The sequence below is a fragment of the Pocillopora damicornis genome, chromosome 13 (assembly GCF_964200805.1).
Source record: "Pocillopora damicornis chromosome 13, jaPocDami1.2, whole genome shotgun sequence".
Lineage (NCBI taxonomy): Eukaryota > Metazoa > Cnidaria > Anthozoa > Scleractinia > Pocilloporidae > Pocillopora > Pocillopora damicornis.
The window spans coordinates 7,781,256-7,805,861 of NC_142682.1; the positions used below are offsets into that span (position 1 = coordinate 7,781,256).

Below are 24,606 nucleotides of genomic sequence, written 5' to 3' on the forward strand. Positions count from 1 at the left end.
CCGGTTTAATTAGAAATTAGAGTTTTGGGTTTTGTTCAAGAACGGGGGGAGGGGAGGGGGGGGTGTGTGTGAAAACTCCCAAAAGGAAAAAGAACACCGAGGAAGACCAACAAACAATCCCTTCTCCCCAAAGAAAAAACATTTTTGTAAGGTCAGGATGAACGCCTAGCTACCGTTCCTAATGCATTTTGTCCTAAGCTTACTATTTATAGGCTCTTACCATTTTGAGTCAGCTTTGTGGAACACACTATCGTTTTGATGTAAAAGGCATCCTTTGAGTTGCGTACCAATCGATCTGAGCCCGCAATAGTATGGTTTGCCATTTTTGACAAAGTTGATGGCATGTGGAGATAAGTCTTCGAGTCATAGAAACAATTTTCATCATACTGTAGAGGCAAAAACATTTTTGCTCTTTTTGACTGACAAGCAGAATCAAGGAAAACAAATAGAGCGTGTATGGTAGATCATAGTCTCAGCTCTGTATCACGTGAATGTACATCGTATACATGGTGCATTCAGTGTTTCTAAATTTTACCAGTGCGAAAGGGCCCAGTAACATTTGAGCCACAAAATTGGTCTAGAGAGTGGGAAAACACCCATACAGTTTATTTTTGCTTTTTTCTGTTTTTATTTTTGTTTGTCTGTTTTGTTTTGTTTTTCACGAAACAGGGTTGTTAGCCCTGCGCCTATTTCCCATCCCGGCGAACCAGGGGATAAGTCGTCGTCAAACCCTTGGCCTCTGACCTATCAAAAATGGACGACCCCGAGGGATAAAAGACTTTCTTACCACTTTAGGAGTTACTACGGGATGATGACTACACCCCACGATAAGGAAGTGACTCACAGGGGTGTTACTTTACACTCTATTAGCACAAAGGGTAGTGAGTGAGTGAGTGAGATCGAAATTGAATGTTTAACGTTCAAGGTTTCAGCTGTTGAATGGGCTTCTCTGACACAATTAAGAGTTCCATCTCAAAGGAATTGCTGTGTGAATCAATCGAGCTATGTACTGTGTTCACGTTATACCTACAATGTCTACTGTGTTATGCAGATCATAAACTTTATTTGGTCAAGTTGTTCGTAGCCAGATAATCAAACCAGACTCGTAAAAATCTAATCAACGCTTCGTAATACTTGAGCCTTAGTTGAAGTACAGTACCAGAACAGATTACACTTGTCACAATGAAAGCTAAACTCACCTTATAGACACACAGGTCATGTGTACTATCACAGATGGTAGTCCCGTCAGCTCTCATCAGGCTCTCAAAAGCAAAACCAAATGTCTTGTCGGCTTTCTCCCTTTCTGAATTTTGAAATGAAGTTAAAACAATTCAAATAAACAAATTGTCATAATTTTTAATTGTCGCAGCTGGAAAGGCTTCAAGGTTAGTGTAGTGGAACTTAGGAAAGTTATTGTGTTGTGTTCTTCACCCAGACATTTATATGGGGGCCTTCGACGAATCTTATCACAAGATACTAACCTGCGGGATAGGCGTAAATTCTTTTGCGTTTTTCAGGCGAGCGTAAACTCGCACGAGGAGGACGCGAGGAAAGCGCGAAGGGTGAGAAACCCGCAGGATGAAAAACATTTTTCGCGCTTTCGATAAAGTTCTTTCAGCAGAAATGGCCCATTATCGACACCAGGAAAAGGGTCACTCAGTAAAAATGGTTCATTAGAGATAACATGATAAGGTTCTCCGATAGAAATGACCCATTATAGATACCAAGATAAGGTTCCTCCACTAGGAATGACCCATTATAGATACCAGGATAAAGTTCCTCCGGTATAAATGTGCCTTTAGGCTCTTAATACTCAACCACGATTAATAACGTTTTCTTATTTTGTAATACAGGTTAAGATGGGACAGTAAATGGTTTAAATCTGATTCAGGAAGAATTTCATGGTATGTTCGTTTACAGTTATTTTCAAAACTTGATTGCTAATACTATAACAAAGTACAAACCTTCAAACTTTGACAGATGTCTAAAGCCAAATCTCAAATGGGCTCCCAAGAACAATTCAAAGGGAAGCTGTATCTGTTATCAAATCATAGATGGAAAATATTTAGTAACCACTTATACCGAAATGTGATGTTCATCTTTCGAATCTGGCAATTAGTGATTCTATGTATAACAATTGGTCAGAGCACGTCCATTGAGATACTTAGCACGCAGGAGGTTTTTAGAGACTGAAAGATACGCAAGTGTTGCTCAAGATCCAGCCACAAGGAAATTGAGCTTCATAAGACCTCTGAAACTTTCCATGTCTTTTGCATCTCGATGAATGCACATCGTAGGCAAGAACCAATACTGTTTTGTAACAATTTTCAATGTGGTAGTTTAAATAAAATTCCCTTTGACTACATGTACGATTCAATTTAGACATACACAATACCATCAGTGCACAAAATGGGAGTACGATACTTGTTCAGTTGTTTGAATTTGATAGCACAAATTTGTTCGCTGTTTGTAACATATGCTGTTCGTAGATGGCACAATCTAATCGCCAGCGTGAGAGTCCTGGGAAGGACTTTTGTTAGTAGGAGTGACTGATGCCTCTGCAACCTCAACCCTTTGCACTCTAGCATCAGTATGCATATTCTCCATACTGTTCTCTATACATTTCCTAAAGTGCTGACAAGGAGAATTTGTTTAACAATCAAGAGCTGCCTTGATGTTTGATTCAGTGCTGATATTGAAGGGAGACATTAGATGCTGGTCACTCTTAGGGGCCATAGGGGTTAATGGAATTCATTATCAGGGTCAAGAGTTAGCATTTTATGCTTTATATCAGTACCATGACAACACGTCACTCAGCCTGTGTAACCATTCCCCTGGGGTTAGGAAGTTTCAGACACTAATCTAATAATTCACCTTTATGGTTTCATTCCACTTTGGGCTGCTGTTGTGATAAAAGATAATGGACTGATATTCTGTTACACTGGAACCTCCAGCCCCAAGGAAAATACAATCCTGAATTAAAAACACAAAAATCAAAAATGTAAGTTTCATTTTTAATCTACATTTCAAATAACTACCATCCCTGAACATAAACTGACACTGCATGGGTATCCTAGTTGCAACAATAGACACAAATACACTGTGAGGATGAGAAAAAGTAAAAGTCTGCCTTCCCACACAGATTTGAACATCAGATCTTTGCAGTCTGATGCTATAACTCTCAGCTATAGTGAACTAATTGACATCCAGGCCATATGCTGGATTCACATGAGACAAACATCCCACACCCAGCAATAATCAGCAAAGGTGAAAGCACTGAGTTGCTGAACCTAACAGTATGCTGGACACTGTTCACTTATGAACCTAGTATACCAACTGGCTCATAAAAAGGTTTTCTTTAGCTTAGTGGTAGAGCAAAATATCATGAAATCCAAAGGCAGAAGTTCCCTTCCTCCTGGTTTGTAAAGTCTGCCCTTAGGCATGGCACAGTGGCCTATTCAGTTGGAGCTTATCCCAGTTTCTGTACCAAGAAGCAAATAGGAGTATTATTACTCCACCCTGGATATCATCCAAGTCCATTGCTGGGTTACCCCACTGTCAGCTTTTCCTAGCAGTTAACTGGTATCCATTTATATTCCTGAGTGGAGATAGGCACTGTGAAAATAAAGTGTCTTGCCCAGGAACACAACTTGCTGGCCTGACTACATCTCAAACCCACACCACTCCACCCAGAGTCTAAGGTGTCAACCTCTTAGCCGCACCTTCATATCTTTGGCCTTCAATATTTCATGAATAACCATTACCTCAATCACTTTGCCTTTGGGTCCAAGGACACACATGGAAACCTCAACATTTTTGGATGTAGTTTTTCCTGATCCTAATTAGAAAGAAAGAATCCATGTTCAAATTCTTGTTCAAACTGTAAATTCTTGCTTAGGCCCTAATCAGATATCATAGCAGATATTACTAAAGGAAGCCTAGCTGAAGATTTTTTTAGTCAAGAGACTTACTTTTTAAAAAACTTTATTTGAATTCATTACCTTTTTCAAATTCTCCTCTTTCAATAGTAACATAAAGATCATTCCTTATGTCACCTGTGGAGATAAAATGTATCAATCCATTCTGAGTTGAAATGAGTGATAAAATTCAATGAATTTAACCATGAACGTGAGAGAAAAATTTAATTTAATAAAGATGCTAGCAGTTGATTATTTCAGACATATACATTACAAGTTCAACAACTAAATGTGTCATACCAACCTGGCATGATAACATCAGGAAACCCTAACTTTCTGACGACTGGAATCCCTTTTGGTAATACAAGGGGATTTTCACTTTGAATCTGAAAATAAACATGTCATTGATTTAGCTTCACTGAACCACAACTGTTACAGATACATACACGCAACCATCAATCACAAAAATTTTTGATAAATTTGTCATAAGAATTCCTGATAAGGATATTAATACCCAGTTTGCAGTTATGAAAAACCTACAGAAAGATTTTTTGGTCTAGTCATAATCATGAGACAAAGGAAAAAATTCTGAGTCCCAATGAGGAATTGAACCTCCGATCTTCCAATTCTGTGTTCTGGTGCTCTACCACTAGGCCATGGAGACTCCATGGTGAGCATGACTTTTTACTAAAAAAAAAACCTCTCACATGGAGACTCCTCTCACTAGAGATTATTAAAGAATATGCTTACTCTGCCTGTCCCACCCCACCCCTTCCACCTTTCTATTCTGTAAAAAATAAAGAACTATGAGAGTAACACAGAAGGTTTACCTTATCCAGATCACCTTGAAACACTCTCAAGGAAACAGAGATACCTGGAAAAAAAGTAAATATTTGCCATTATTTTCCTACATAGCCAGCTTACAAAGAGGAGTGAGGGGGTTGGCAGGAGTTTGATTTGAGTACAGAATGCGACCACTGAAGTTTGGGAAGAGACACAGGCAATTCACACTCAAATTTAACTTTATAATCATATGTTTCTGTCCTTTGCTAAATGGCCAGCACAATCCTGCTGACCAATGAAAATACAATTACATGATTAAAATCTGAAAACGGAGAACCAAAGAGAACTACAAAAACTTGTGAAAAAAAGGAAATTATCTTCAAAAATCTTAAAACTCATCAGTCAAGACTTATAATTTATAGACAAAGACAAATTTTCACCTTGCTAAATATCAGTTGCTACACATTATTCTTACATGAAAGCAGGCTTCTGTATCCTCATGGATACAGGGGACATGTTTCTAAAGAAACTGTGCTGCTGCATCAGTGGGGGCTATTATGAGATAATTTGGTTTTATGAACTGAGTTGATAATGTAAATTGGCCATCATAAAGAGTATCTAAAGAGTTCCTATAGCTTTAGAAACTCAATTTACATAGTCAACTCAGTTGATAAAACCAATTGTCTTTCACTATTCTCATGCTCTCTAGAAATGCACCATACCACATGATCATTTCAGTGCTTGAGATTTTGAACATTTATAAATAAAATTTCTGTGACTTATTCTCTCAACATGTACCTTAAAAGGGTTAACACTCATAAATTTATTAACTCACTGCTGTTTGAGCTTGAAGCACTGTACTTGCTAGTTTGTTTTCTAATGATACTATCATGGACCATCCAGAAATCACTGTCACTACAACTGGAAATTAAACCCAAAAATAAAACATTTAGCTTCCAACAATGATTGTCCCATTTCTCCTTCAGGTCAGAAAAGGGTCAACACTTATGGGGAAAGGGGCGTGCTAGGAAGGCCATCAAAACCTAACCTTTGCGCAGACAAAACCTTTTCATTTCACAAGCCTATTTAAAACAAAAACTGAGTAAATTGTGGCATATTGACTTCAAGGAGTCACCCCTGATAAACAAATCAATAAAAAGTTAGTTAAATAATACTTAAATAAATAAAAAGTTGAAAAATAAAATATGCTCACCTGAAAATTGGCATGTGGAATTCCTTCTCTTCCAAACGCTCTTCTCTTCCAGTCAAAACGTCCACTATATCCAACACTTGAAGTAAAAGGGAATGTTTACTATTACTTAATAGATTTACATTTCTGTTTGACACAAAAAACTGTCCTTTTACAGTTGGTTTATTTTGTCATGAAAAAAGGGCCCTCAAAAGCCACATTGAAGACAGATTTAAATGAATTGAAGAGGTTTCAACATTACACCCTTAAGCACTTTTATGCTAGAAATTTCGCTCACCAGCACATCCAAATGGCCTTCTATAAGATGTAGTCGAGACCTTCTTGGATGAACCATCAGTAAGCATTCTCCCTAAGAAATAAAAGGGTATTGGAAGTGGTTACTAAATAAATGGAGTTAACAGATTGGTAAAACAATGTAACTTAAGTCACTAAAACCCACCAAATCTTCTCTCTCTATTCTCAAGCAAACAGTCAGTTGGAAATAAACAAAGTGGCAAGGGGAGAGAGAGGGGGGGTGTGTTAAATGTAAGGTGCATTGTCTGCATAACACATGTAAAATTTTTATCTACTATAAAAAGGAGGTTAGGAGCTCTGTTTGAAAACAAATATGAATCAGGGCTGAGTTAAAAGTTTGTAGCAAATGGCACATAGAATAGAAAGCAAAATCCTTGATACAAAATATAGAACAAAATTACTGCTCTAGTCCTCAGAGGCAACATACCTATTCTCACAATGTGAGCAACAAGAAAAGCTTCAGCTAATACATCCTTGCTCCCAAGGTCCTGCAATTAAAAATAAAGTTATATTTGCATATTTATTCTCTTGAGTTTGCCTAATTTACAAAGCCTTTCTATAGTAAAAATTCTGACTGCATTTAGATTTTGTCCAACATTAGTGTGTATTTTATGGTTAACAGTGGGTGGCACTCCCTTGGTCATGTGCTGTTAAGCAGGATATGGTTGTTGGGGTCTTGCATCTAAACCTGGGTATAAAATTGCACCACATGGCCTTCAAAACAGGTTGTCTTTCTCAAATGGAAGCCTAAAATATGATGATGGCATTCATACTCCTTCTGAAAGGAAGGTTGGCACTGCCTTGGGCATTTGCTGTCAAGCAGGGTTTGGCTTATGGGGTCTTGCATCCTAAACAAGGTATGCAATTTCACAACAACCTCCAAAGCAGGTTATGTTTCAGGACTACACTGTGGGATGTTAGCATCTGTGAATGAGGTCTACATGTCTGGTGCTATCAACCAAAGTCTCATTCCAAAATATTATATGTGTTATACAATGTACAGGGTTGGACAAAGTCTGTATGCTGAAATCTATTACAGTTTTTCTCAAACAACATTAGGATTTTTTGGAGGCCTCAAACAAACGTCTTACTCAAACTGTAAAAGTTCCCACATTTAACATTCATTCTTTACTTAGTTAACAATTAATCTGACAACTGACATTGTCACATACTTACAGTAAAAACACAAAATGAGTTTTCAATCTTCTGTGGTTGGTTAACTTTCAGTGTGCTATCACTTTTTCCAATAGAAACTAGAAACCTCTCACTGCATATAAAGAAATTCACAATTACAAACAAAAAGGGTACTGAAATGAGAAGAATTAAACCTTTTATTTACCCCAGTGTGAGACTAATATGAGAATGTTTTCTCACTTTCTAAGATCCTTAATTCTTTACCTCTCTTAACTCCAAAATTCAAAATTCCCCCAGTACTGTCTCTTTCACTTCACAAGTGAAAACTGTCCTCTTATCATAAACCTTTCATGTTTCATTTTTATAGTGTTGTCATATCACTATTTAAAATTTTCTCTCACTTTTTTCCAATTTTTCACCTATATAGAATGATTTATAAATATAAGCAAGTTAAAATAATTTTAAGGTAATTTTGAATTAGTATTATCAACAAAGTTGATAATGTAAATTGACCACCATTAAGAGTTTCAAAGCTAAAGTTTCAAGAATCACCCTTCACCTCAGAGTGATTAACAAAGGACTAACGCTTGAAACATCAGCTTTGAAACTCTTACTGGTGGCCAGTTTACGTTATCAACTCAGTTGATAATACCAAATTACCTTGTTATACTCTCCCACTGATGTAACACCACAATTTCATTGGAAACTTATCCCCACTATTTAAAATAATTCTAGCTCTGCTCAATTTCCTCTCTGCCATTGATTTGTCACTATTCTTCCTCTAAAAATAATATTTTTAAGAGGGAGCCCATTGTGTAAAAGCCCTTTGCTTTTTCATGGCCATTCTTGCCACCTTTAGTCTTCTTTCACACCGGTAACTTGATAATTAAATTTATGGTGAAATAAATAAAGTATAAAGCATTCATACACCTGATGAATCTTCCTTCCCTTGCATCATAAATGGAGAAAAACACCTGGCTCTTCTCATCCATGTTGTGCGTAAAGTTTGTCATGTTCAGGTAGACATGGTGTATCACAGTGCTGATACCACGAGTGGTTGTCTTCTTGAAATTTCCTCTCCCCTGACATAATTACACAACTTTGTATGAGTGCAACGAACAACTATGCATGTTAGAGGAGCATCTATGATAACAAAACTAAAGCTTGAGAGATACAAAAAGAAAGACTGAAGCACTTTCCATGTTATATATTTATTTCAACATTATTTGTAGGGGGGGAGGGTACAAAAGAGCTCTCAAGAATTTTCCTTATCTGCAAAATGTGGAATAATACAGCTAATAAAAACTGTAGTACCATTCAATGGATATATGAGAGGCATGGCTGTATCCAAGTCCCAAGCTCATCTAAATTCTATTTTTCAGGTTTAACTACCTGCAACTGCTTTAAACCTTTGACTGCTTAGAGTGATGAGTGTTTAAATTCTCCTCACAAAATCACCTCTGAATGACATAATTATTCAGATCACAAGAATATGGGAAATGATCGCCAACCTAACAAGCTTTGATTGTTGAGCCAATTCTCCTTGTCAGTACCAAAGGAAATTTATAGAAAAGAGTTTCAAGAATATAGATACAGATGCTAGTATGAAAAGGGTCAACTATATCCCCACAGATAGGTATCCTTGAAAGGAATATTTTCTCAACCTCTGATATTCCATAGTAAATAATTTAATATAATTGACAGTAGCACAATCATTGGAAATTATTGATAGGTGAAAATCAAATCCTCAACTACAAGCCGTTTTCAATGAAACGATATCAATACTATTTTATTCAAATTACATTTGACTAAGATATTACAATTTTTTCAATAATTATAACTTACTGATACTTGGAGATTAGCTTCAGCACTTGAAACATGCTAAAAATAAAACAGATGCAAATAGCAAATTACACGTCTAAGACACCACAAGTCAAACTACTTCCACTAAATACAAAATAAGAATATCACTTCTTTCAATCTCAAAGTCAACATTGTCCAAGCACTAAAGTTAGTTTGTCAATTAGATATTCATCTAGTGAGCCATTTAAATTATCATGTAATGGCAATCCTAGAAGTATTTTAACCCTTTTACTCCTATGAGTACCAAGAAAGAATTTCTCTACATCAAATCAGTACGGTATCAAGCAGAAAAGTGATGAGAATGAAGAAAATATCAATTTGGTGATTTTTTTAGTTGATCCAATACCAAATTCTCCAAACTAATAATTATAAGTAGAATTATAAGGCTGAAAGGAAGATTAACATATGACCCATCCAGAAAACCATAGAGAAAACTGACATGTAGGGCTGGACAAGTTGACATGAGCCAATCCAGAAAAAGCCATCTTGCCCTGCACTCACACAGATTTGTTGCAAAAACATAAAGGGAAAAAAGGAAATGAGTAAAAAAGTCACATTTTTCAATAAATTTTGAGTTTCTTGTTCTACCTTGAGAAAAAAAGAAAAACAAAGAAAAGTTTTTGTTTCTTGTTCACAATACACAGACCTTGCTATGCTCAGTCCACATGTTATTACCTTGTACCAAATATTTTCCTGTATAGCCCTCCCACTCCATCAATAAGTACATTTCACTAAAAATTAGATCTTGGTAGAAAAAGGGCTACTGACATATACACACACAGGCTATACAGTAATTACATGCAACATACCACTTTGTAGAGTTCAACAACACTTGTGGAGTCAGCATCAACCACTTCTCCATCCACTCTTGGAATGAGATCCAGCCCCATTTTGCTGGCAAATAATTCAAGACAATACCCATTAGTACAATATCTAGGTTTGCATCATTGTACTGCTTTAAATTCTTACAAGGGACGTTCAGCTTTGGTGTGTAGGTAAGAGACCCTACCATAAATTGGAAATAGGCCAAATTAGTGACCTTTGTCACAGACCTTTGTTGTGGTTACCAAAATATTACCCTACTTGCCATGGTGACCAGTACAGTTGCAGTATGGAGCACTCTTTGAACTGAACAGTGAACTCTTTGAACTGAACAGTTGTTACAAGTAACAGAATTCTCTTAATGAGAATTTATGATTATTAAGGCACATACATACCTGTTACCCCAGTCAATTTTATTGATAGCTTTCTTCTTGATGTCATCCATTTGGTCCTGCAAAATAGATGGCATTGTGAAATGAACATGTAAGGCTTTCAATGATGTGTTTTATAGATGTCTTGAATTTCTCATCTTCCTCCTATTTTAAACAATGACGTCTTAGGTGAAGGCACAAAGTCAGCCATCTTGAAATGTTTTAAAATTGCCTTGGATTTGAATATTTCATTTACATCTACAGTAGTACAAAGAAGTATGAAGAAAGGTTTTCAGAAAAAAGGACAAAAAGTGGATGCAGCAACCTTGAAGGGGAACCTGGGTATCTGGTAAGTCAAATAAATATTTAATAAATTCATCTAGCCTGCTATGCCTGGTCCTTACAGTGACATTTTCTCAGATTTCCCTAATAGATCCTGAGGTTAAGGAACTATGACCTGAAAACTACCTACAATACCTTCAGGGTTGTCACTTACACTTTTATGTCTAATAAACAGGACATTTCACATTCCCACATTGATACAACATTATCTTTTCCTCACTCTTACAGTGTCCCTAGCTTGAAATCATTTTTCTATGATACATGTAAACAAGTACCTGTGTCAGTGTTCCAGATATTAGCTTTTGCCTGCACTCCACTAAATCCCACATGATTGTTTTTAGAGCTAAAAAGAGGCGATCTTGTTTTCCCTATAATGGCACAAGAGTTAAAATGTTATGTTGATAAAAATTGTGAACAGGCTCCTATATAAAACCCTAAATCATTTGTCTCACTCCCAATGTGTGGCTTCCTAGCTTAGCTGGTAGAAACACCTACCTAATATCTCAGAGGCACAGACTTGAGCCCTGTCAAAGCATGAATTTTTCAGGCTCTTTTCTACAATTGCTTCCATTGCAGCCCACTTACATGGGTCATTTCTTAATGTAAATCAATTATCATCACATTTAAGAGGGTCTTTATACCTTTCATTATAAGTATGGAAACAAACAAAAAAAATGAGCCTCCTCCCCTCCTCCCCCCCTCCAACAAGGAACTGAACCCAAGAGCCAACAATCTGATACTCCACCACTGTGCTACATAAGACTCTTCCACAAGCTACAACCTGTTTGAGGTACTTTCTAAAAAATAACAACTGTTTTAACTCAAAATGATCAACAAAAAATTAACTACATATCACTAAATATTCCCTACTTCTCTTTTGAAATCAAAGGGAGAGTGTGGGGTGGGACACAGGGGAGAGGTAGGTAGGTGGTGGTAATATGACATGCAAAATGTCTTTCTACATCATAATTATGGCCAAGATGACTCAGTTTTATCTCCAGATCAAATTTGCATTTAATACATAATCATTAGTTTTCTATCATTTCCATACCTTGTAAAGGTCTTTCCAGATAACAAACCATTCTCTTAATATCAAAGTTAGCTCCTTAACTGTAGCATCTTCTTTAGGGACAACACTTTCACTTGCAGTACTAGAAATAAGGGAAATTTTGTGGCTTATAAATTTCAAAGTAATAGTTATTTCAGCATTACTTAATATTTTTATACTTTTATATTTTGGAGGATGGAAGGAAGTAATAAGATAATAATAAGAAGAAAAAAAAAATCTATATTTGCCCTAGTGCAAAAATATACCATGACCAATATAATTGTCTGCTGATATTACAATTGTATCAGTTCCTTGCAGCTCACAGTTTGATTATCATATACACTCAAGCATTTTTACCAGCTGCATGAGGGTATTGAGCTTATTTTCTTCACTTATTTTTAGAAACACACAGGACAGGGCATTTACAAGTAACTTACAGTGAGTCAAAACATAAACTGAACCCCATGATCACATTTAAGTGTGCCTGGATAAAGCTTTCTCAACAAGTAGGTTTATCTTCTTCACTATAACAACATGAAAGTCCATCCCATTTGGAACTAAATTTTTTAAGATGACTTACGTCTTACCAAACAAGAGAACTGAAAATAGCTCAACCATATGCATAACAAGCCATAAATGCACTCAAATCAGCCAATGGAATTCCCCTATGCTGTACAGGACAACACTCTCATAGGCTTATCACAGAAATAATTGAATTTTTTAAAATAAATTTACAAGTTAGCAAGTGCTAAAGATAAAGTGTTGGTTGAAAATGAATCAAATGAATCTATCTACTACTTCAATTAAAATTTTCTTGAGTAATTGCAAATTGTTCAAATGTACAGAAGTCAAAACAAAGAAAAACAATTACATTTACCCTGTATTTTCCACAGTACATTCCTTGAGGTGAATATATGTTGCTGGAAAGATACCCTGTCAATAAGAAAAATACAATTACCTGTAAGTGATACTGTTTACACAAATTAAAGTAATCTCATTATTTCATGTACCACTTCAAATTTAATTCTGGTTACTTCTCAGTAATGTTTTTTTAAGTTCACCGACATTATAAAGCAATGACTGGAAAATTCCAAAACCTCTTCTGTGAGACCTAGACAAAAGATCTCACACCGAGCACAATCTATGATTACAGCAGAACCCTGCTAAGTCAAACTCCATATGGAAACAGAAATAGCTCAAGTTAGCAATAGTTCAAGTTATCGGGGCTGGTGTTGAATTTCAATTACATGTATCTTCTAATAATTAATAGGGAGACATGACTTTACCATTCTTGCACGATCAATAGTAATTTTAGTACATTTAGTTTTTTCATAAAAGCTTTTCTTTGAGAACATTTAATTTGGGAAATTAAGCAAACGTGTTACGTTTTCATACATGTTATCACATTCACATCATTGTGATTACAGACAATCACCTCTTTTGTGATATTTTGACCTTTATCAGTTTTAGCTAAGTTTTTGTTATCAGAGTCAATCCAAGCCAAGGGAAAGTAAAATTAACTCAAGTTCACAGCAAGTTTAAGTTAATTGAGTTCAAGTTAAGATAGTATTAATAAACTGAAAAAATGGGGTCAAATCCAGGGGAATTGAATTTGGTTCAAGTTAGTAAGGGAATTGAAGAAATGAACTGAGTTCAAGTTAGCAGGGTTCCACTGTAGTAACAACTGAGAAAGGATCACTGTTACAGTATGTATAATTGAAAATAAAAAGTTGTGAAAATTAATAAATCAAATCAATGGTCCTTTTCCTCAGATGCAGTTCCTGTTAGCGATTTTGGTGGTAAGAGAGGCGTTTTTAAAAGCTCTTCCTATATTCCTAATCCAAGAAGATAAACTTAAACATTACAAAACTAATGAACTTAACTTAAAACATAAATCCTGATTGAATTCATTGCGGGCTCTTCTACATTTGAATGAAGCATTCATATATTTGGATAATTAATTAATAAAATAAACAAATAAAACTTGAAAGGCTGACTTCTGCATTGACTGGAAAGGCGATGAACTTACCTTTACAGATTTGTTTCGTAAAGTGCATCCCCTGTACCAACCTGTTTCATCGAAAAACCGTAAAAACACGAAAACATATTTTATCTCAATTCGTTAGCATGTTGCTGAAGCATTGATTGCCCACGCATACGCTTAAACGTTCGCGACCGAGACATGATCATTGCGACAGAAGATAACTGATAACACTTAATAATGCGCGATTTAAACAAACTTAGAAAAGTGTTAAACATTTTAATAGACACGATCAAGTTAAGCATAGATAAAATTACTGAATTCTTTTCTAGGAGTATTACGGAAAGCCATCTTTGCCATTGTAAAACATTCACAGCAAAACCGGAAAACCTCAAATCAATAACAAAGATTCAGATAACAGGATAGGTCAATAAGGAAATATTCTTAGGCATTGAAAGACTGCTGGTATACCAACTGGGAGTCAATGATTAAAATTAGATCGCGCTTACCTGCGCATTCTTCTAAAATGTGCACAGTTTCGCCAATGGTTAACCGTAGTCCATGAGTAATATTTCCGTCAAAATTGTACACAACTACAAGACGCAAAAGACAGATCTGATATAGTTCCGCGCATCTTGAAAAGTTCAAAATCTGAAAGCGGATCTTTACATGTCAACGATAAACGCCTACCAACTCCAAATTTTGCATCACTTGTCGCTTTCCAGGCATCCATATTTTCATACTTGGCCCTCTGAGCTGACCTTCATTGCTTTTTTCAAGGAATAACACAGGTATGAGGAAAATCAAGGGTGTAGATTGGTATTTCGGAAGCTCTTAACGTTCTAGAGCCCGGCGCCATGTTTACTTTCTCCTATAAAGCCTCGTTTGCGTGACGGCGTTGATTCTCCTCACCTCACCCTACACGCATAAGATACAACTGTCTCTCACATTGAAATGGTTCTTCATTCCATTTTCTTTTCCTTTGATGAGGAGCTCTTGTTACAAAATATTCTGGTTCTAATTAATGCATTAAAAAAAAAAAAAAAAACAGGGCTAATTTTCTGTTAAGAGATTAAATCATTTCGAAGACATTCATTGACATATTTCAACGACAAACCTTGACACTCGTTTGATGTATCGCTTAAAGTAAAGATGTTTTAATGAAGCTAATAAGCCTTGAATATTCTAGAAGTGAAATTTGATATATAGTAGTCGTGTTGAATTTATCCTCGATGCTCTGTAGACAAAATTTCAGCGAAAAAAGTAAAAATGCTTTCACCAAAATTATCAAAATATTCTTATGATGCTAGTATTTTCGGTTTGCGACAATGAGAAGTTAAAATATTCCTTGTTCCCCCCGGACGATCTTTTCATAAATTAAAAAAAGAAAAATAATAGTTACAATGATAACCGCGCGAAAGAACAGCAGGAGTATTTGATGTGACGTCACTGTTTACCCATAATATAAATTCCAAGATGGCGACCTCGAAGGAAGTTGCCGTCAACGGTCGCGATACGTTTTTTAGCAAATCTCCTTTCCTGAAGAAACCAACAAGCCTTGTATTACCAAAAGATGAACATGTCAAGAAAAAAAGAAAGACGAGTTTCGAAGAAGAGACAAAACATTTGGAGAATTTTGGCAAAACGCATCGTTTGAGTTCGCTCGAAGAGAGTTGGAACATAACGTCTGTGTCGCCGACATCACCAACACCGTCACCAACAGAAACACCGAACAACAGTTTAAAGACAACCTTAAAGAAAATTAAAAAGGAAGGTGGGATGCAAATTTATGTTGAATTAGCTTATGGTTGAGAGAATTAATTGTACAACGGAAGAAATCCGGGTGCTTAAACAAATCGAACTTGTAGAGGATACAGAATTGTTTGTTCTGCTTAACTGTGGTGGCCGTTTTTTTACAATTTTGCAAACCTATTTGCATCCGTTTGGTATGGGTTTTCAAGGGAAAGAATTGGTAGCATTTTGGAGGAAAATTTTCATGTTTTTTTGTGAATCTAAAGAGTTTTTCACGTCAAACTTCACCATATTGACTCCAATCTTCGCCTAGCATGTGTGACTTGGGCAACCAGACTTCCCTGATAAGACAGAAGTTAAATTCTCGGTGGTGTGGAGGAAATTTCCATTGCATTGTGGTGAAGGGTATTTGTTTTAAAAGAAAGAAAGATATTTATGTTGGATGCTCTCGTTTTGTTTCCTTTTAAAGTTAATTCGGCGTACACAAGTGTGTAACTTTCCACGTGTTTTTACAAACAAAAATGCTGCGGAAGATGAACTTGTCTTGCACAAAGAAGTGACAAAAGAGTCGATCTTAATATAAAACATAGATGCACTTTTTAAACTTTACTGAAATAGGAGACTTTCCAACTCTGAGATTTTAAAAAAAGTGATTAATTTGTGGTTATTGCAATGTCATGATATGCAAAGGATGGGTGGTTACAGTATCAGCATTTGTTAGATGTACCCATATTGTTTTACCTATAAGTAAACGGTGTAAGACCTGATCACACGAGTTGTGTTTATTATCCATTGTCAGGGATAAAAGGGCAAGTCTGATTTGAAATTAAAAGTATCTCAGAGTTCTAACAATTGACCAAACTTAGTGGATTTCAATGTAGCATTGTAACTTCATACATGCATTTGCTCCCTTGTTGATACCCTTCATAGGAAAAGAAGGCAATCTGAAAATAGTTTTAAGGCTCAAAACCCAACTTAAACATTAAATGAACCATACCACTCTTTTTTAACATAAGTGCATTACTCCTCAAGGGAGAAGTTTGCCCTAAAAACTATGTAATTGTCCTGATATTGAAACAGATGTAATTATATGAATTTCATTCAGTTGTATTTTGAGATTCCAGGGAAGAAGTGACCTTGTACCTGCATTAAAATTGTTTCCAAATATAAACCAGCAATTTTTAAAATGTACCACTTACTAACCAAGTTTGAGATCTTTATAGTAAGCAACATTTATGAACCATGCATTTCCCCCTTTGGATTTATAGCCAAAGTGTGATATGTGCAGACCATAAATCCTAGCAGAAAAACAAACTTTTGAATTTAGTGGGCGGCACAATGAGATATGGCCTGGTGAATTTACCAATCATTAATATGGTCCGTAAAAAAATGTTATGATAATTTTTTTTCTGAAAGATTTGTTATTATTTTGCAGGGAAGTGTGAATTTACACCTGCAGCCCCAGAGATTATTTCTCACAATGATTTGAAACTGAAAATCAAGAGAAACTCAGGTAATGAATCCACATGAATATAGCACCAGTAAGCTTTCATTACTTACAGTTATTAACCCTTAAACTCATTGGAGTGATTAACATGTAACTTCTCTCTATCATATCCTTGCATTGTCCTGCAAACAAGTTATGAGAATATTCAAACTTATCAGAGGGAAGTTGTTGATCTAACAACAAATTATTGCAAATTTAAAAGTATATGTGTCACAGCTAGAGGGAAAAAATTAACACTGAGTTCTTGGGGGTTGAAGGGTTAATGATCATTCCATCTATGCCTATATCAAACTTCGAGCATAAAGATGTTTTTGGGTTAGACTCAAAGTCATTTTACCCTAAATTGTGAGGCAAGGGTTGAAATGACTCTGAAAGGGCTCGAAAAATATTTATTCCCAAGAAAATAAGCCGTATTACATTTTATCATTGGGGAGTATTGATAAAATAAAAACTGAAAAATATAGCCCAAAATAAAAGAAACAGATAGAACAATCAGTGCAAGTATTTAAGCCTGCCAAAATCTCCATTTTAGCCTACAAAATGGACAGCAATGCTGAACAAAGTGATAATAATGGTGTTTTGTTGCGGTGTATGTGCTGAATGTAGAATGACTTACAGGTCAAAACTATTCAAACCAGATTGGTCAGTGTTTTCCTTTGTGCTTGATACATCCTGATATTCCCTAGACACCAGAAATTGGAAGTCAAACTGGTTAACCCTTACACCTTAGCAACAGTATGTATATTCCCAATACAGTTATTGCTCAATTCCTAAGGTGTTGACAAAGAGAGTTTTCTTAATAATTGAGAGCTTTTTTTAGTTGGTGATCATTTCCTTTAATCTCATGACCTTAATGTGTGATTGAGTAAGGAGAAACAAGATCATAGTCACTTTCAGGGATGAAATGTTTAAAGACAAATTTAAACTAACATCATTTCAAAATGCAACATGTATATTTTGGAACCACACAAAAAAATGCTATGGCAATTACTATAACTGTTGTGATATAATACTAGCTGAACCTATGATTTATAGACTAAGCAACCTAACTCAGAAGTTTCAATAACTTTTTCTAGAAGAGGTTGAGAAATTGTAATTGGCAACAAAGCCAGAAAAAGTGCAATCAGGTGAAACTCAAACAGGCTGAACAGATGGCAGTAATTGGTCTTGTAGGCAGTAGTAGGCCACTGATGAGTGGCTCTTAGTTAACCCTTTAACTCCTAAGATCTCAATAGTAATTCTCCTTACTGTCTGCCATACAAATCTTGTGTTGTTAGTTTGGAGCATTTGGAATTGGATCAACTAATAATCCCCTAATTGATATCTTTCTTTGTTCTCATCACTCATCTACTTGATATTGTATTGATATTGTAAGGAGAAATTCTGTCTCGGTCACTCATGGGATTTAAAAGGTTAACCTGCAAATACTGTTTATTTTCACAGTTGACACAAATCATGAAAGCAATGGTACTGCTAAACTTAATGGAGGATCAGATGTAAAGAAAAAGAAGAAGAAACACAAGGAGCATCATCATTATCATCATAACCATGAAGAGGAAAAGAATTTTAATGATCAAGATTATACCATTAGATTAAATCCAAAGGAAAAAACTCGTCTCTCACATCTGATTCATACAGAGGTTGACGCCAATGGTGGGGCATCAGTGCTGCATGTTTATACAGATGAAATTGCTGGGTTAAGAGAAGAAAAGCTGCAAAAGTTTGTCAAACTGTTTTTTCGTGAAGTCTTTGCTGAAAAAAGTGAAGGTGTGGCAAAAAATGTTATGGGCATTGTTCATAACGCTGCAGGATATCTACCTGAACTTGTGAAATACTTTGGAGTAAATCATCCAAATTTGACTGTCAAGGTTTCTTCTTTATATAAAAAATCAGACCTTGAGACTTTGAAGATGGAGGAATTCATGCAAAGAGTGGAATCTTCCTATGATTGTGGGACATACCGGTCAGGCCCCCTTCTGCAGTTCAGCTTAGTTGGGACGGTTCAGGAGGAAAGTGGAGGATATTTCCCAGAGTTTTTGGACTTACTTGAACAATGTCTCTTTCTGAAGGAGACAATGCCTTGGGGAACTTTCTCAGCACTTAATTTAACTGAGCGAAACAAAAGCAATGATGGCCCTATCATGTGGGTTCGACCAGGAGAGCAGGTTGTTCCCACAGCAGAATCAAGATCACCATACAAGAAGCGAAGGTATGTCATGCACATTGTTATATGGTTTTGTTGTAATGTATGTCATGGATGAAGTTTGGAAAAATGTTTGGTACTTAACAATTCGAGTCAGTCTGCTAGCACTAAAGTTATGTCTTCTTTCCATGATTTTGTTTGCCCTGCACCAGGTCATGATAGCGATTCTACAATACTTTGCTCAAATCATTTGGAATTTTTATTCAAGGTTTAGTAACTGTGTGTAGGGTTTTACACACTGGCCTTTAATAATTGTTTAAACATTTAATTTTAAAAGGGAGACTTGATTTCACCTGTTGTGCAGCTCTGTAGGCCTTAAAGTGCTCTAGGCCTTAATTTATATCTTTTTGTTAACTGCTATTGTGGGTTATTCGATAACTTCAGCTTGCAAGTTGAAAGGTCAATTGAGCTTCTTTTTTTTTAATCAGGTGATAATAGCCAAACCTGGCAGCTAATTGCTATATAATCATTTAGTACTTAAATGTACTAGATACTGTAAATCAAATCTTCAATACTTTTTTTTTCCAAGAATTGGTGTAAATGAACTCCAAAACCTACAGTACCTTCCCAGGGTTTCTGAACCCAGAGAGATTCTTGCCGAAGATAGAACACGCTGTCATGCTGATCATGTTGGACATGGCTTTGACAGACAAACGACTGCAGCTGTTGGTGTATTGAAAGCAGTCCATGTAGGAGAAATGTAAGGGACCAGTTCTGTGTACAAAATATTCAGTTTGCTTCTGTAGCTATAAAACATAAACCTTCTACAGGTAGTATGCTGCCATCAGAATATTTTGATAGTTTGATCATCTTAATGACAAGAAATTGGCAGGTATCAGAATTGAATGATAATGATCACAGTGCTAATGATGATGAAGATATTTTCAGAGCCTAAAACAGGAGTATCTCTCCTTTTACTTAACCCTTTACACCCTTACATCAATATGCACATTCTCCTTACTATTCTTCATACATTACCCAAAGTGCTGGTAAGGAGAATTTGATTACTGATCAAGAGCTTCTTTGATCGGTGATCATTTTCTTCATGACCTCAATGTGTGATTTTGGGGTGATACTATTACAGGAAATTAGATACTTGTCACTCTTAGGGGGTCAAAGAGTGAAGTTGAAATAAAAATTTTATAGGAATTGTCTTTTGGAGTTGGCTCATCATACTCATCACACAAGCACAACATGTATAATTTAGAGCTACAGCTGTAGAGAATTATTCCCACATTTGAACACAACCATTTAAAAAGTGTTAAGCTACCATCCTAACAATTTTCTTTTCACTTGCTTTCCAGTCCAGCTGCTAACAGAGACTGTAAGGATGTGATCTGTTTTAGTGCTGAAAACTTTAATTTCCTGACTCAGAAACTGCAGTTGGATCTTCATGAACCTCCAGTCCAACAAGTGAGAATACACTTTTAGACAGTGGTATTCTATGTTATTTGCTCACATACAACTCAACTTGCTTAAATACCTCGTCCTCTATCTGATCTTTTTGCACTTACCTACTAATTAATAATTTTTATGCCCCCTCTTTCTAGTGTGTTAGTTGGGTAGATGATGCAAAATTAAATCAGCTGAGAAGAGATGGTGTGAAATATGCTGCATTCCGGCTGAGGGATAATGACATCTACTTCATTCCTCGCAACATCATTCATCAGTTTAGAACAGTTACTGCATGTACAAGTTTAGCTTGGCATCTGAGATACAAGAATTACTATCCTGAATTAAAGGAATCAGAAAAGGTAGTGGAGCAGTAAGGAAAGAAAATGGCCACAGGTGAACATGTTGAGAAATTTTTTGCTGCCACAGGCAGAAATCTTACCTCTACTTGTATGTAACATGTTACTCCTTGATGCTGTGTACGTGATCATGTAAAATATACAGCACTGTACAGCATTATGTGGTTCCCTTTTCAAAAGCCTGTTAGAATTGTCACAGACCTCAATGTCCCACCATCACAATGGTTTTTAAGAAGAATTCACCATTAGTGACATGATTACTTGTATATTCTCCCAGTCAGAGCTGGTCTCTGTCGTGTCCACCTCATAAGAAGGTTACTCTTCTTTAAAGAAGCATGCAGTTAAAAAATATAAGCACATTCATGTTTATGACAAGTGTTGTCTGACCCCTCACAGTTCCAGTTCTTGTACAATGTAAGCTAAGCATCTATGTTACACTTTATACAGTAGCTGTAAAAGGCTGGTTTTCACTAATTATAAAGTCAGAATCAGAGTTGCAATCAGAAGTGAAGAGCCATTACTGGTATGTCATAATGTAGGACAAACTGAAAGAGCTGAGTGCAAGATGCCATTCTTCAAATGGCTCAGTTACTTATGAGCTAGTGAAAACTAGATTGTTTGAGTCATAAGCACTTGGGGGTTCAAGAACAAGCATTGTGATTATCAACTAATTTCATTTCATCAACTGAGTTCATAACTTAAATTGACTGCAGTAAAGAGTTGTAAAGCAGCGCTTCCAAGCATTAGCATTTGTCATTCACTCTGACATAGGGTTAACGCATGAAACATCAGCTTTACAAACTCTTAATGGTGGCCAATTAACATAAACAACTCAGTAGATAAAATCAAACTAACTTGTAATACCCCTCACCAAAAATTAGCCCCATGCAACTCAGAGTTGACCTGTAACTACTGGACACCAACATTAAGCTTTGTGAGTGGTTACTTGAGGTGGGTTATCATTACAAGTGTTACACCATAGTTTCTTTGCCTTAAAGTGACTAATTTGGACAATTTATTAGAATATCCCTCATGAATTTAATGCCAGCTGATTCAGGCACTTGATGTACAACAAGTGAATATTAAGAGAAAGTGCTTTTAGTGCTCCTTCAAAAATCAAGATTCACTATGTTTCATTCTCTGGGTTTACTGATTAATTACATGTATTTTAAAAATTCTCCAAGTAACAGTTGAAGAGTTACTTGCACTCAAACTAGAGTTTGTCCCTTCTATTTTGTATGATATTATGAATGATAAATCCATGTGGGTGACCAGACAATAAATTGTTATTAAATGTATTGATATGATTTCTTAAGAATAGGTTTAGTACCCAAATATTTCATTTCGAATAATCCACTGGAAGCTAGTGAGAGTCAAACCAAAGTTTTTACTGTGTTAAAGAAACCAATATGAGTACAAAGAATTATGTTGTACGCTTTCATTGATCATTCCATAAGAGTTGGTTGATCAGATTATGATAATCTGTATTGGGCAGGTGTTAAATCCATGTTTAAAGTTTTTTATTTCTATGGTTCTAGCTTTGAAAATGTTAACCCTTTACTCTCATGAATGACCAAGACATAATTTCTCCTTACAATATTAATGCAATGCTAAGCAGAAAAGTGATGAAAGTAAAGAAAAATATCCAAAAAACCAAATTCTCCAAACTCACATCACAAGAATTGTATGGCAAAAAGTAAGGAGGATTAAGAATGAGATCTTGGGAGTGAAAGGGGTAAGGAAAAAAAATTCTCATATCTATATACTAAGTAATTTATAGAAAAACTGTGTAAATAATATATTATGGTATGTTAACAGGGCACTTAGGGAGCTTATTAACCTGTGTTTTGAAAAATTCTGCAGAAGTCACTCTCAGTTTCTGAGTTGCTGGTCATGCCCCTTAAACCTCATATCAGAGCCACCTTAACTGCACTAATAATGTAAATTGTAAGGTGTCTCTGATGTTGACAAGGCTTCACCTGAACACTGCTGAGCTTTTTTTTTCTTTTTAGGTGGCACTGAAACCCTAGTGATAATCTCCATTAGGAAATCAAGTGTAACATGCGTGCATGCTCTCTATTGATTCGTTTTAACTCTTTAACCCCTTAGAGTGATTAACATCTAATTTCTCCAATCAGTATCACTCCTGAAACAAACATTAAAAGTCAAGGGAATTAAGGAAATGGTCACCAACTACAGAAGCTCTTGATCGTCAAACAAATTCTGCTTGTCAGTACCATAGGAAATGTTTAGAGAACAGTGTTGAGGATATGCATATGGTATATAGGGTTAAACTAGCAAGTATACTGCAGGGCTAATACTGAAGGCTACTCAAAGGCCCTCATTGCATGTACTGATATTTATCTTTAAACCGACTTTGAGATCTAAAAGTAAGAGTGTAACCTGATGTTGGCAACGAGTGATTCGTTATTATATCATATCTTTAAGTTCTGTTCTAGTGGTGAAAACTGTAGCAATTTTTGTTCCAAAATGACTTGGAATAAGTTGTGCAAAAAGTGAGAACTATAGTTACAACTGTCCGGGAAAAATTCCTTATGGGAGAGAAAAAATATTTTGAAACTGGAGATTTTCTGCAAATGGCAACTTTTATATATTACAAGGGGTTGAAATAGTTAACAGAAATAAATGACCATATCTAGTTCTCCATGCACTATCTTTGGTTGCCTTGCAAGGCACTGGATGAAGTGACAAATTTTGTGTTACAGATTTCTATCTTGTTTGTAAAGAACTCACAGATGCTTAATGTTTTGCATCAGGGGATACATTAGCAGAAACAATATCACAATCAATCCCTGTGCGAAATTAGTCTAAAGCATTTTTGCTTAATTCTGTCATACGCGCGGGCCTGGAAATCTTGATTAATGATTAAGTTAGACTCCTAAGTTTAGAGAAAGATTACATAAATTGTTTGTAAATCATAACGAAAAGAATTATAGTTATACTATTTGAGAGATAAATATTTCTTATTTACCGTGTATTTAATAATAATTATCAGGCCAGGAGAAAGTACGTTTGTCACAATGAGGGTATGTTTTGCTACTTATGAGATCGCGTGACATCTTAAGACCACGCTATCATTAAACATGTCCGCAAAGTAAATACAGCTACTAGGCTACCAGTTGTTTACCTCGCTTCAAAACAAAACTATAGCACTGTGCTAAGAAGTCGAGAAGTATTTATTGATAGGTTGAGGAGTTGTTAACTTATTATCATTGTAAATAGTGTTTTTATCCTTATTAAAACTTATTTCAAAGCTATTGAGAAATTTTTGTCTGTTATTAACCCTTTGCCCCCCAAGAGTGACTAGCATCTAACTTCTCCTTACAATATCCCCCCCGAATCACACACAAAGGTCGCAAGAATAACGAAAATGATCATCACCTGAAGAGACTTTTGATTGTTAAACAAATTCTTCCTGTCAGCACCTTTGGAATTATCGAGGGAACAGTATGGAGAATATACGCAATGATGTTCGGGTGTAAAGGGTTAAGCTGGAACATACACTCATTTAGATTGGCTCCTGACCTCAACATGTACAGCATTTTAACGTGAGTCTGTTTATAGAAGATCACAGAGGAAGTCAGAATGAGGAATGAACGTCAGTGAC

The 24,606-nt window shown here is 35.9% G+C and overlaps 2 protein-coding genes across 5 annotated transcripts in view; one reads left to right on the forward strand and one right to left on the reverse strand.

The window, feature by feature from the left end:
* Window positions 1-14,664, reverse strand: part of LOC113664560 (dedicator of cytokinesis protein 1) — a 40,538-nt gene extending 25,874 nt beyond the window's left edge. For all 4 annotated transcript variants that reach the window (XM_089192293.1, XM_027180175.2, XM_027180174.2 and 1 more), the window contains exons 1-23: window positions 14,456-14,664; window positions 14,275-14,358; window positions 13,814-13,854; window positions 12,662-12,717; window positions 11,788-11,887; window positions 11,012-11,104; window positions 10,419-10,474; window positions 10,011-10,095; window positions 9,184-9,219; window positions 8,269-8,420; window positions 7,381-7,471; window positions 6,632-6,692; window positions 6,188-6,259; window positions 5,914-5,989; window positions 5,536-5,621; window positions 4,748-4,791; window positions 4,222-4,303; window positions 4,002-4,055; window positions 3,765-3,838; window positions 2,875-2,973; window positions 1,965-2,037; window positions 1,200-1,303; window positions 221-386 (exon numbers count right to left, since the gene is read on the reverse strand). In XM_089192293.1, coding sequence (XP_089048419.1) covers window positions 221-386; window positions 1,200-1,303; window positions 1,965-2,037; window positions 2,875-2,973; window positions 3,765-3,838; window positions 4,002-4,055; window positions 4,222-4,303; window positions 4,748-4,791; window positions 5,536-5,621; window positions 5,914-5,989; window positions 6,188-6,259; window positions 6,632-6,692; window positions 7,381-7,471; window positions 8,269-8,420; window positions 9,184-9,219; window positions 10,011-10,095; window positions 10,419-10,474; window positions 11,012-11,104; window positions 11,788-11,887; window positions 12,662-12,717; window positions 13,814-13,854; window positions 14,275-14,358; window positions 14,456-14,498 — 1,828 coding nt within the window. In that variant the 5' untranslated portion in view covers window positions 14,499-14,664. The remainder of the gene's footprint in view (window positions 1-220; window positions 387-1,199; window positions 1,304-1,964; window positions 2,038-2,874; window positions 2,974-3,764; window positions 3,839-4,001; window positions 4,056-4,221; window positions 4,304-4,747; window positions 4,792-5,535; window positions 5,622-5,913; window positions 5,990-6,187; window positions 6,260-6,631; window positions 6,693-7,380; window positions 7,472-8,268; window positions 8,421-9,183; window positions 9,220-10,010; window positions 10,096-10,418; window positions 10,475-11,011; window positions 11,105-11,787; window positions 11,888-12,661; window positions 12,718-13,813; window positions 13,855-14,274; window positions 14,359-14,455) is intronic.
* A 551-nt stretch (window positions 14,665-15,215) lies between these two features.
* On the forward strand, window positions 15,216-24,256 carry LOC113664559 (lysine-specific demethylase 9). The gene is made up of 6 exons (XM_027180172.2): window positions 15,216-15,539; window positions 16,953-17,030; window positions 18,468-19,233; window positions 19,757-19,927; window positions 20,532-20,640; window positions 20,778-24,256. The coding sequence occupies exons 1-6, from the start codon at window positions 15,242-15,244 to the stop codon at window positions 20,994-20,996; spliced, it is 1,641 nt and encodes a 546-aa protein (XP_027035973.2). The 5' UTR covers window positions 15,216-15,241; the 3' UTR covers window positions 20,997-24,256.
* The last annotated feature ends 350 nt before the right edge of the window (window positions 24,257-24,606 follow it).

Excerpts from the sequence above, each read along its gene's own strand:
- LOC113664559 (XM_027180172.2), top strand. The coding sequence starts at position 15,242 with ATGGCGACCTCGAAGGAAGTTGCCGTCAACGGTCGCGATACGTTTTTT. Across the intron at positions 15,540-16,952 it reads AAAGAAAATTAAAAAGGAAG|GGAAGTGTGAATTTACACCT; the intron begins GTGGGATGCAAA and ends ATTATTTTGCAG. Across the intron at positions 19,928-20,531 it reads GCAGTCCATGTAGGAGAAAT|TCCAGCTGCTAACAGAGACT; the intron begins GTAAGGGACCAG and ends CTTGCTTTCCAG.